Here is a 13,034-nt window from a genome sequence, read left to right on the forward strand (position 1 = left end):
ATATTATTATATTTTGTATATTATTCAGAGCTATCGAGAGTGTACGGGGCCTGGGAGTAGAGAAGGCTTTTTTCCTTGTCTTTTCTTTGATCAAATATTAATAAAAAGTGGTCTTAAATATTTTATTTTCTATAGTTGTAATTTTACTCATTTCTAATGTAATTATTCATAGTATATCAATCAAAAAAGAGAAAAAAATAAACTATATATTCCCATCATTCAATAATTTATTATAAATAATCATTTATTCAGCAAGGTTGATGTTTATATTAGGACAAGTAACAAATATTTTTTTTTTTTTTTGGTTTTTCACATATGCAGAAACCAATCACATGATGTTTTTTTTGCATTTTTACACAACTAACAACGAATTTTTTAAGGTATTAAATATTACAACCCAACAATATTATAAATGAATTGTGCTATATACAACAACACATCATTTTTTATGAATTTTTTCTTATGAATTTACAATCATTTTCTTAATTAAATTTGTACTAAAATATGATATATATGAATATATATATTGTTATAGAAGAATACAATTATTTTAAATGCCAAAAAAAATTTAATCAAGAAAAAAAAACACACGAAATTGATGGGAACCATTAGAAATTTTTATCAATTTTCGTTTTCTCTTTTAGCTTCAGCGTATGATGTTAACAATAAACAGAATAGATTAATATCCCGTGTTTAAGTACCTCTAATTAACGTAAACAAAATCATAAATTCATTCATAAGTTCGGTGTATAATGGTATCAGGGGGATAATCATCGTAATTATAGGAACTACTTCATCCAAAAATTGACGACACGTTAACGAAAATTTAAAATACAATTAGATATACACAGTATAAGCAACACTTCGTATCTGGAACAGCAATGAATTCTTCCTTTTTTAAATATTGTGTGGTGTTTTTTTTTATTTTTTATTTTTTGGTTTTTAGAATTTCTAAATGGAAATTTTTGTTGTTTTTTTGCCTTTGTCTAATAATTTTTATAAATAATTTTCAAAAAACAACAAAATAATAATTAATAATAATAAATTCTCAGCAGTTATTACGATTATTTTAATCTCTTAATTTGTGCCATTCTGCTATCTGACGTCTTGGAGAATTGCAAACTTCTTGCCAATGCAATTGGGCTGCACCTTCGAATTTATCTCCAAGTTCCAAATGTCCGATTACTTCGTTCTTAGTTACTCTATCCCAATCCAAGACTAAGAATTCCAAACTTATGTTTTCCAATCCTTCGTTATAAGGTACGTCGAAGACGAACGATTCGTTAAATACGGGATTAACTGTACGTTTCTTCACGTGTGTTTTCTTCTTCGCAATGCGTTGATTGTTGTAGAGAAGGTAGATTTTTACGTATGGATCTGTGCGTTAAAAGAAAATAAAAGAGTTAGAGCATTTAAAATTGATAAAGGTACGTCAATTTTGAAAGCTAGAACAAGGAATGACGTTGTTAAGTCACTCTAGAGATTTATTCACCTCTCTAATGTGAAATTTATCTTCGTTAGAAAGATGGACTTACCGCACAAACCGGTTATATCCATCTTGGGAAGGTTTCTTGCTTTTAATACCACTACCGTCAATCTATTGGCTGCTGGTTGATAGCAGAGAGACACTAAAAGATCTCCACGTCCTTGGGATCGAACCTGAATAAAAAAAAAATACACTATATTCTATGAAGAAATTAATATTCTGTAATATATTCCATCATAAAATCTTTCATGGCTAACTTCGGTATCATTGGATTGTTGTTAAACATGGAGTCATGGAAGTATGGCTTACCTTAATGTTCCTGGGCATTATTTCCTTGCTCAACGACATCTGTTTAGCCAGACAATCAAAATCTAATCCCGCCATAGGGCATATAACTTCGCCAATAACGTCGTCCCTCGAATATCTATCGAAACTCAAAACCACGAAGTGTAGGGTGGTTGCCTGAAGCTGATTAGGATTGATCCCGTAGAATGTGAAATCTTCGTCGTAAACGGGATTAAGCGTTTTTCGAAGGACCCTAGTTTTGACTTTATGCTGTTTTTCGGGTAGAAGTTGTAATTTGACGTAAGGATCTGAAGTCCCCGCATTGGGATCTTTAGGAGGAATATCCGTGCAACGTACGATCGTTACCAATAGGGAATATTTCTCTGCTGTGTACTTCAAGCGGAAGTGAAGCTTTCCCAATTTCTTAACCTTTTCCTCTTCTACATCCTTCTCCTTATTCTCTACCTCTTCTGTGACGGGTGTTGGGATCTTGTCTTCTTCCGGTTCGTTCTCGATGTCGTTAGTTATGTCGGGGCAATTTTTATGCTTATCTTGGCTACAAGTCGAGATTTCTGATGGTGATTTCTGCCCGGGCGATATACCATGACCCGGTGGACTAGGGCTCTTCTTCAATATGGGTCCTATAGGACCACTACTCGGGCTCTTAACCGCTGTTGGCTTCTTTAAAACAATTGGTTTCTGACTGTAGTGTTTCTTGCTCGATAGCAGTTTATGGCTAGTGTATCCGGCTCGCCTTCGATAACAGAAGTAACTAACGGCTGCCAATGTTAATATAAAGAAGGCACTTCCCACACATATCCCAATAAGTGTAGGAGTTGTAACTACATGAAGAGAAATTTGAATATTTTAAATATTATTATTACTATTATTCCTAAATAATAAAACATACACGAAGAATATTCAATAAAATAACATATATAACGTATATTCAATGTAATAATTTTAGTAACACTCGTGAATTTAATTAATTTCAGTCATAAATCAATACTTGAATTAGTTGAATAATTTTCGTGCCGTCACAGCACTACACAAAGCTATAATGAGCACATAACTGGGAAAGTTCATTAAATTTTTCCAGTGATTTATGTTCCCGGATAAACGATTTATCTAAGTTTAATCTTTTTTTTTAAAGAAAAGAGAAAAAAATTTCAAGCACAGGGTGACTCAAAAGCCAGTTAACGATTGTACAGATTAATTAAGTTTCCGGTTAATAAACTACTTAAACGGGTTCAAATTGACGAAATTCTAGCAAAAAGCATAGTCTCTATTAAAGGAGACAATGACCCTACGATAATGTAACATTTCATACCGTGCGCGTAATTGTTTACAAATTTAAATTATTCAATTAAATTTCAAAATTATTCACACTTTAAACGTAATTAAATTAAGATTTATAAAAGATTTAAAGTAAATTTTTATTTATTATATATATAATTAAATAATAATAATAATAATAATAATAATAATAATTCGTGTACAAGACTCCAGAATTGCTTGTAATAAATTTATACAAGAAATGAATTGTGTAAAGAACATATAATTGATTAAAATTGTGTTGGGAAAAATCAATAAACTTACTACGTTTAATTACAATGAATGTGATTAAAATGGGAAAATTATAATTAGAGAAAATATATAATGGAAAGTTATAATTACTTTTTAAACTTATTGTAATTAGTACGATTGTAAATTAAACATAAAGAATAAATCTTAATTTTCTTTTATATTTTTAAGTTATAATGCACCCAGCAACTGGGATAATTCACCACTGGGCCACAATTTAGAGGATCCCATACAATTTCCACTTTTGCCCACAGGACAATGCACAATAAGGCACAATTTAGAAGGGCCGTTCTCGGGAGGTGTCCGTTATTGGGAGGTTCGATTGTATTTTTAGGATAGATCTGTTGCTTTTTGTAGAATATCCAAGGCGTTTTTGCAAGTAAATGTATTGCACTTTCGAGAAAAATCGATTGCATTTTATAGTTTATTGCAATTTTTAGAAGGGGTAGGAAAAAACGATTGCTGTTTTTAATGGAAAAATCCTATTACTTACTTAACATATATTGCATTTTCTTAGAAAATATCTATTAATTTATCAGAAAAATATTGCATTTTTATGAAAACTCATTTATTATTTTGTTAGTAGATATAGAGAACATCGATCGCTTTATTATTAGAATATATTGCATTTTCTTGAAAAATCCATTACTTTAAAAAAGTGCATTGTAATTTTTTTTTAACGATTGCATTTTAATGTTTATTGAATATATTAAAATTTTGGGAAAAATTCTGTTGAACTTTTTAACCTATTTTGCAATTTTTAAAAATATCTGCCAGTTGAATAACGATACATTTTGTATTTTTGTTTGAAAAATATCTATTACTCTTCATGGAATTTACTGTAATTTTTAGAAAGGTCTATTTTATTTCGCATTCTATTGCAAATTTCGGAAAATATTTACTGAATTATTGCATTTTTTGGAAGAAAGTCTGCTGTCTGACAACTGCCTATGGATGTCATTGCATTTTTTTTTAAGAATTGCCTCTACTTGAAAAAAATATTTATTGAATTCTATAAAAATCTATTGTGTTTTTTTATTTTTTTGGCAAAAGATTTATATTGACGTATTTATTGCATTATATTTTTCAAAAATTACAAAAATAATACAAAAATAAATAAATAAAAAAGCAAAAGGTAAACACCCTCCTTCAACAAACATCTTTATACAAGAATTTCCTTTTAAGATATTATTTTTGAAATTCCGAATATATTTTCTTTTGAATATGAATTTTATAAATATTTTAAAATAATACTTTCTTTATTTTAAGAAGAATTTTTAAAATAAAAATAAAAAATTCATAATTTATGACTTTTTAAATTTTACCCTCCCATTTTTTGGATTTATACGTTTGTATCGATTATATTTTTGAATTTAAATAAAAAAAATTATATATTTTTATATCTAATAACGATTTTATCCTTTTAATTTTAAAATTTATTCAAAAATTCCAACCAACAGTTAGCAAAAGTAGCGTCATTTTCCATCTTACACATGAAGCTTTCATCACCAGAATTTTATAAAATTTTGAAAATATTTTATCAATTTTGTACTTTAATATGATTTTAACGTTTATAAATTTTTTAATTTACAAAAAAAACTCTAAAATACTATTCATTTTTATATAAAATTATACTATTCAAGTTCATGCACCTTCCTCAAGTAAGTGCATTAAGCTGCACCTAAGAACTTTTTAATGGTCTTTTTCTTTCTAAATTTAAAGAGTAATTTATATTATTATCATTTTTATATACAGAAAATCGATCAGATTTTACTGTAAAATACCCAAAATTAAATTCGCACCATGCATAATTCAGTAATAAGGCACACATTCTCTGATAAACTATCTAGCATCACAAGTTCGGTAAAGATTCGTATGACACATTAATATTAAAATAAATTCTTCTGTGACTCGCTTAAATATGCTTTATATACGTGCAAAATCGTCATAAATTTCTGATTAAACTTCCTCCTAATGCATATTTTAATTAATTTTTTTTTTCCTTCTTTAAATCCATTTTCTTTTCTACACTGTAAGCACGCTATATCAGTAGAGTATTGAATAGAGGAGTCTGTTTAGCTGTCAGTTCTTTCTTTCTTGGAACGAATTTATTGTATGAAATATCATTCTGTTAGATCAAAGATATTGTCTGGTGTAGTCTATATTTCAAGGGATCAATGTCTCGTGTATATGTACAGTACTGTACATATACACGAGAATAGTTTATTCACCATGGAAAAAAACAACAGAAATTCCTTGTTAGAAACATCTAAAACACGCTTAAATTAAAAAAAAAATAAAATGAAATGAAACGTTTTAACCATGTTAAAGATTAATTGATCCATGTAAAGTTTAAAGGAAAAAAAATTGTTTAAAGTATTCAACAATTTCTTTATATTCTCATTATTCTCATTAAAAATTCTCATTAAAAATTCATTATAAAATAAAAAAATTTCCATTAAAAAATAGTTTAAAATTCTTTTAAAATAAGCGTAAATGAAGACGTTAAACGTTTAATAAAACGAATTTTTAATAATTAATTATAATAAATGGCCTTAAAATAATTTTTTTTAAAGTGAAAACTCGTATCTGAATTCGAATTAAGTCAATGTCTACAGCAAATGTTTCCTTATTATCGCTTAGAAAATTGTTATAAATTTATTTTAAAATGATTTTAATTTTCAAAAAATATCTGTAAAATATATAATTTTGTCAATTGGAGCGTTAGATCGACTCTAATGGTTCGTCATATTTCATATTGATGACACAGTGAAATGATGTGTTAATGTTTTCGAAATTAAGTAATTTTCTTTGCATTTTTTATTTAAAATTTTAGAATTTTTTAAAGAAAACTTTAAACTAACATTTTATAAAAAAATTCTTAACAATTTTATTTAGAAATTTATTATTATTTTTTTTAAATTTAAGAATAAAGTTCTGATCATCTTCCTATTTTCTCGACGCCTTAATTATCCTATTTTCATAATATTTTATTAAATTATAATTATTTATTTATTTAAGGATCATTTTCTGGGCACTTTAATTATCTTATTTTCATATTATTTTACTAATTATTTTATCCATTTTCTAAACACAATTAAAATATGAATGTAGGTAATTGTTCGGGATAAAATTGATTATTACATTAGAATTTATGAAAATTTAACCACAGAAGATGTATAAATTTTGATAATAGAATTAATAACCATTTGTTATCATGTTATTTTCGTTTTAACTCGTCATTTTATACTATAAAATATATCAAAACGGTGTTTTTATTCACGAATATTTAGTCTAACATCATGGCTTTAGTACATATGTGGCTGGTGTCACATTATAATCCACTTGTATCATAATTGGGTCTTGTCCATAATCATATTATGAACAAGGCCTACTATTAACTACCATTGTGGCTTAGACATCGCCCATGTAATGAGCAAGGCCTAAGCCACAATGGTAGCTTATAGTATAGTCAGTAGTGATACTAGACAAGAACCAATGTCCTGGCTCTCCAGAAAGCTAAATTATCCCAAGAAATTTCTGAAATACTTTATTAATTTAAAGTGAAATATTTAGGAATTGGACCTTAGGATCATTTAGTTATAAAACAATATAAACGTTTTTTATTATTTATTAATTATTTAAATATAAAACTAAGTTTTTATTAAGGTTTCATGAACTATAAGCCACTTATATAGGCTATAGAAACCTATCAAGTTCTTGTATGAACTCTATGGATATGGATAAATAAAGAAAATAATTTATAATTCGCTTTAAAATGAATAAAATAATAAAAATATATATATTTTATTTTAAAATAATTTTATATGTAAAAATTTAATTAAGTATCTATCAGTTTCTACTACTTTATTTATAGAAACTTGATAGATTCATATATTAAGTCTATGTATATGTTTATATATAATGATAGGAAAAAAAATTATAATTGGGCTGCAATTCGGAAAAATTCTAGACGTTTAAATTCCCACTGTCGTCCGTCTAGCTGTCTAGCTGTCCTTCCTTAATCTTGAGAACGAAGTTACGTAGACAAAATTCGAGACCAGATATGGAAAGCTAATAGGAAAGACACCTCTATTAACTATACAAGAACTCCCGGTCTAGACCGAAAGTCACGTGATTTCAATTAAAAAATTTCCCAGAAAAAAGTTACATAGATGACCGGTCGACTCTGTTGATCAGGAAAAGTATGATGTACAGAGGCAAAACACTAATAATTTGAGGTAGAGAGTATATATTTTAAATTAAATAAATTAAAAATTTGCTCGTTTGTTTTATAAAATATATTTTTTATTATTTAATACAGTAGAGCGTCGATAAGTGGAACCAATTGGGGACTGGGGTCCTTCCAGTTAATGATTTGTTCCAGTTTCCGACTTTGTACGAAAAAATACATTAACCTGTCCGATGTTCAAATTTTTCTCCGTTGCGTATCGCTTCGTGTTGAATTTTCGTCGATTTTAAGCCTAACGAAAATTTTTATAATAATCATCGAGGCTATCGTATCGTTAAAAATTATTTCTGCATTTTGTACAAACAAAATAAATATATTAAAGAATATAAAAAGCATGAAAATTATACTTTAGAAGTAAATTTAGTATCAAAAACATTCGATTCAGCACGACACAGTCCGACTGAAAATCGTTCCACTTTCCGGCAATTCCACTTACCGACGCTCTACTGTAATTAATTTTTTAAAAAAATTTTTATGAGTTATATACTTAATACTTTAACGTATAACGTATCAAGTTTCTATATATAAAGTCTATGTATTGGTGTATATATATATATACACACCAATACATAGACTTTATATATATAATAAATATATATATATAAAGTTATATATATATTATATATATATTATATAAAGTATATTATATATACCTTATATAATAAATCAATCTAAAAGTGAAAACATCATAATTTGATTTTTTTCCCACAAAAGTGATTCTCAGCTTAGATAAATATTTACACAGTGTTTCAATATAGGAAGAGTGTTTCGATTTATTATGGTAAGAGCCTATTGTTTCTTGCTTTTAAGATAACAAAAAGCTTTCCATGCGCTTATTCTCTGAAAAAGAAAAAAACCCCGAAAATTCGATTAAACTAAAGGATTTTCGCCCAATCTATGAATAATTGATGAGGAGAGAGATTGTTTGTTCACCTTTTCTCGCTCGATTCTAGACTTTTTCTACGTGTTTTCTGCTCCAAAAATATTCAAAATTTTTCAAAAATTATTTTAAAAAATATAATCGTTATATAATTCCGTAATTATTCTAAAGGCAAAATTTTAAAAGGTTAAAAAGATTTGGCTTCGTACACACCGCCCACGGCATCGATTAGTACAAGGGATCGATTTTTGTGACGTAGGAATCGCGTACTTATTATAATAATCAATTTTTTTATCAAATATTTTTCGTATATGATTGTTAAGCCTCGATCTTTGGGGTTAAAGGTCGTTAACCCCGAGATCTGACGTCATAAGAGACGAGAGTAATTAAGAGTAGGTAGAACACGGATGCTTATGGCATACGTATCATCGAATTTCTTTTTGTTAATGTGGAGTGTGGATTGCATGTTGCAATTAATTTATAAAAAGGATCGATTTAAGCGTGAAGATTGCTGAAACATTTAATATTAATGATATTTAATCAGCAAAGTTTATAATGTCGCTGATCTATCAAGCAAATGGACCGTTACATCTTCAAATATATCTGCAATCGTTTAGAAAGTTATAGGGAAAAGCATTTTACTGATAATTCTAGAAATTCTTGAGAGAAAAAAGCTCTTAAATAAAGTGCGAGGAAGAATATTTTTGACATTTTTATTTTGAGAAAAATCAATTAAAAAAAAAAGCAATATTTAATAGAAAGAGCCGCCAGAAATTCAACAGGAACGAAACTTTGATGCATAAAATAAACGACTTTTAAACATTAAATAATTTTTTAATAAAAATTATTGAAGAAAATCCAAGTTTTCTTCAACAAATCTATTCTTGCAGATTCTAGACAAATCTAAATGATGATAAAGTTTCTGGATTTTATCAAACTTGAGCGTATTAAATCTTTCTATTTATATGTTTCATCGCACTACCTCCAATTTCATCATTTTCTTTGCCTCCTGGATAGATTAGATTTAAGGAAAATTGCTAAACATCAGATGTATCGGTTAAAGAATGTATGTTATCCATTGTTTCTTGGTTGAGGAAAAAGGATATGGTATTTATTTGATTATAATTGGATTCTGTATCAGACTTCATAAATTAATTAAACATCATCATTATTAATCAGTAGATAAATGTTTCCTTTCCCAAAATATACTCTTTCGGAGTATTCTACTAGATACATTTTCCTTATTAAATTCGATACTTTTAACTTTTTTTTTAATTCTCAATTAAACATTAATTTATAAAAATATCATTTTCTAATTACATAAATAGAAAAATCCATTCAATTAACGGATTTGTTTTTTTTTCTTTTAGATGGATAATATTTTGTATAATTTCCGATCGAGTTGAACAGTTATCAGAGCGGAAGTTTAATTTTTTAACATTAGTTTTAGTGCTTTATGACTGATCGATTTGATCGTAGAAAAAAATATAATATGGCTACCCTTATTCTATATCTTAATAATTAATTTCTTATATATATTTAATTCATTTAATACTGGATTATATAAAATTGCTAAATTAAACTTGTATAACTTCATATAAACACATGATTAAATTTTAAAGCTCTATTATTGAGATAAATCTCGGTTATTTCTATGGCTTATACAGCAACAATACACCATTATCTTTGTAATGTAAGCTATATCAATAAACAATTCTGTTGAAATTAATATTTTATTATGCTTCTCTGAGCATATCATCATTACAATGGTAGGTAGGGCAGTTATGCTGTTGATGTAACGCCATAATTTGGCTATTATACCTGTTTCTAAGGGATTAAAACATTTCACAAGACAATAAAACTGCATTCATATTCTTTATTTTATATAATATTAACAGATTAAGATATATACTTTTATCAAACTCTTCTACTTTATATAATAATCCATATTTTAGTTTCTATCTTGAATTTAAGCAGATTATATTTTAATTTTTAAGCAATTTATACTACTTTAACATCAAGTATCTTATATAAAAATTCATTTTGATATTCAAACTAATTAAGTTGCATTAACAATAAAGTTTATTCACTAAATATCTCTTAAATAAACTTAGGTAAGTAATGATAAAAAGTACTAAATACTTTATCTAAGTAATATTACTTACATTTTATTTTATTTAGGTTATTTAAATCATTATAAAATGATTTGTTTAAGAATTGTATATAAAATAAACTTTAATTGCGTGCAAACTATCTGAATAACAACTCATTAACTATTCTAAACGAGGCGATCTTTTGATGTCATTAACTATTCTAAATATACTTATGATGTCATTTTGACGTCAATATTACTCGAAACTGTTTTCGAGTTAAAGTCAAACTAATTACGAATGAAATAATAAATAAATGTTAAATTAAAAGAGTATACGCGAATGGATTCTTCGATTCTTTAAAGAATTTTCAATCAAATTTCAACCTGTAAATTTGAAACGAATTTTTCTAAATCACTTATCAATATGAAATATTAGATATACTCGAGAAATTTACTTTGTTCTAAATTTATTTATAACTTAACTCGGGCTTTTTTGTCGTAAAAATAAACCAAAACCAATTTAATTCTCGTATAACTTGAGAATAATAATGTCTGAATCATTCTTTAATTCAAGTTTTTACGGATTAATGAGATTTTTCAAGGAGCACTCGATGGAAATTAATGATTGCTATGTAAATGGAAACACTTTATAGTAAAGTACTCTATAAAATGTGTGATAAAACAGCATAAAACCCAGCTTAAACGAAATAAGAAGAAAAAAATAATCTTATTCCCAGTTGTTTATTCAAGTTACTTTCTTGGAAACAAAGGATTTAAATTTACTTCAATTTTCTTAACGAATCGATAAATTTCCTTTACAAATCACTTTAGTAAATATATTAATTGAAAGCTAATAATACATTGAATAAACGTTATTTTATTTTTATATTTTAAAGAAAGATCAAAGTAACTAATTCGCGAAGACACGTATAATTTATATTTTGGAATAAAATAAGCTTTTCAAGAATGTTTTTACACAAACAACACTATCAATCATTGCAGCAGAAGCAAGCACAGAGTGCTGCCACACAGAAAAAACGATTTATTTGTTGACAAAACACTTAAAAACATTATTAAACATGTTTTCTGTTAAAGTAAAACTGCGCTATTAACACACATAGCTAAACGACTTTAGTAATTTCTAAATTAATTTAAAAAGATATCTTAGAAATAAATTAACTTAATTTACCGAAATTATTATTATTTTCGTACCGGTACGTGAAATAATTTTCTAAAATTTTCCCCGCTAAACCGCGTAAAATTTTAATTACAAAAAGCGTCTACCCCTGTAAATCTGTCTTCACCTCTTCAACGCGAGTATTGCCGTGAAGCTCGTTCTCAAGCTTTCTTCTTAAGCTGCGTGTAAGGGCGTTTTAAAGCTTTTCCACGTAGTTTAAATTGGTGTAGACTTTTCCAGATGGCCAGGGAAAAAAAGCCTTTAACGTTCATGTTATGTTAAAATAATCGATAGCCCGCATATTTAGACGTGTCCCAAATTATACATAGATGATGATGATTAATATTAATGACTCATTCAAAAATATATATAAAATTCTCTCCCCTTCACTAAAATATTATTCTTAATTTATAAAATAAAACTAGATCTAGATCAGTTCGTCCGCATTGCGAAATTAACTTATATTATCTCAAATTTTTTTTATTTTTTTGTTTTCTTACCCTCGAAGGATGTTTTCCATCATATAAAGGCTACACCATATGTTATCGTCTTGTCTATAACTCGAAGATTAATTTAATACACGTTACTTAAAAATCTTACCTTCGTCGACAGCTTTAATTTCAGGCCCATCTTTCAGATGAAGATTGGCGTGTGTAACTCCAAGTCTCATTTTTCCCCTTCAACTACATTACCAAGAGAGAAATGCTATATGTGGATAGTAATTGTTGAGGTCACTGCTGGATATGACGCAGACCTCCTCATACAGTAAACTCCCTCCGACTTTCGATCGAACCTTCTTCTGAGTCGCTAATAATAAGCATGCGCATTCGACATTTGTTAACAGTATACCCGCACTTTAAAGTTTCGTAATAAGTCGAAATATTGGAGATTTTTTACGAATTTCCTGCCACTTGCAAGCTAAACAGTTAAATCTTTGTTAGAAAATAAAGGAATGATGCATTCTGCCCGAATTATATCGAATTTTTGCGCTTTTTCGTGCATTTATCTACTCTTTGCTAGGATACAGAATGCTAATAATGCGAAATTAAGGTGCTGATTTATGGGGATGCTCGTATTGAACGTCTCCAGTGAGACGTATGCAGGAGTTTAATTAATAAATATCGGAGTAACGCCAATACACCATTGTTAAATGTCAATTTTTTATTCTTAAATTCTTCCTTACTAAGAAAAACTCTCTCTCTCTCTTACATTTCATTTATTTAAAATAACAACAGGCAAAATTTAATTTTAATTAAAATATTTGCAGATTAACACATA

The 13,034-nt window shown here is 27.6% G+C and overlaps 1 protein-coding gene across 1 annotated transcript; it reads right to left on the reverse strand.

Annotated features, from left to right (window-relative positions):
- Positions 1-209: 209 nt before the first annotated feature.
- Positions 210-12,554, reverse strand: LOC136969872 (synaptotagmin-4-like). Its single transcript, XM_067264176.1, has 4 exons — positions 12,357-12,554; positions 1,796-2,613; positions 1,536-1,659; positions 210-1,377 (listed from the first exon to the last, which is right to left on the reverse strand). The coding sequence occupies exons 1-4, from the start codon at positions 12,424-12,426 to the stop codon at positions 1,070-1,072; spliced, it is 1,320 nt and encodes a 439-aa protein (XP_067120277.1). The 5' UTR covers positions 12,427-12,554; the 3' UTR covers positions 210-1,069.
- Between the last annotated feature and the right edge of the window lie 480 nt (positions 12,555-13,034).

This window comes from Centruroides vittatus, unplaced genomic scaffold (assembly GCF_030686945.1).
Source record: "Centruroides vittatus isolate TY-2023 unplaced genomic scaffold, ASM3068694v2 contig_1824, whole genome shotgun sequence".
NCBI lineage: Eukaryota > Metazoa > Arthropoda > Arachnida > Scorpiones > Buthidae > Centruroides > Centruroides vittatus.

What these genes read in the sequence shown, in the direction of transcription:
- LOC136969872 (XM_067264176.1), bottom strand. Translation starts at nt 12,426, where the DNA reads ATGAGACTTGGAGTTACACACGCCAATCTTCATCTGAAAGATGGGCCT. An exon ending in AATTAAAGCTGTCGACGAAG is followed by an intron (nt 2,614 to 12,356) that starts GTAAGATTTTTA and finishes CTCTTCATGTAG; the next exon opens with TTACAACTCCTACACTTATT. An exon ending in TAATGCCCAGGAACATTAAG is followed by an intron (nt 1,660 to 1,795) that starts GTAAGCCATACT and finishes TTTTTTATTCAG; the next exon opens with GTTCGATCCCAAGGACGTGG.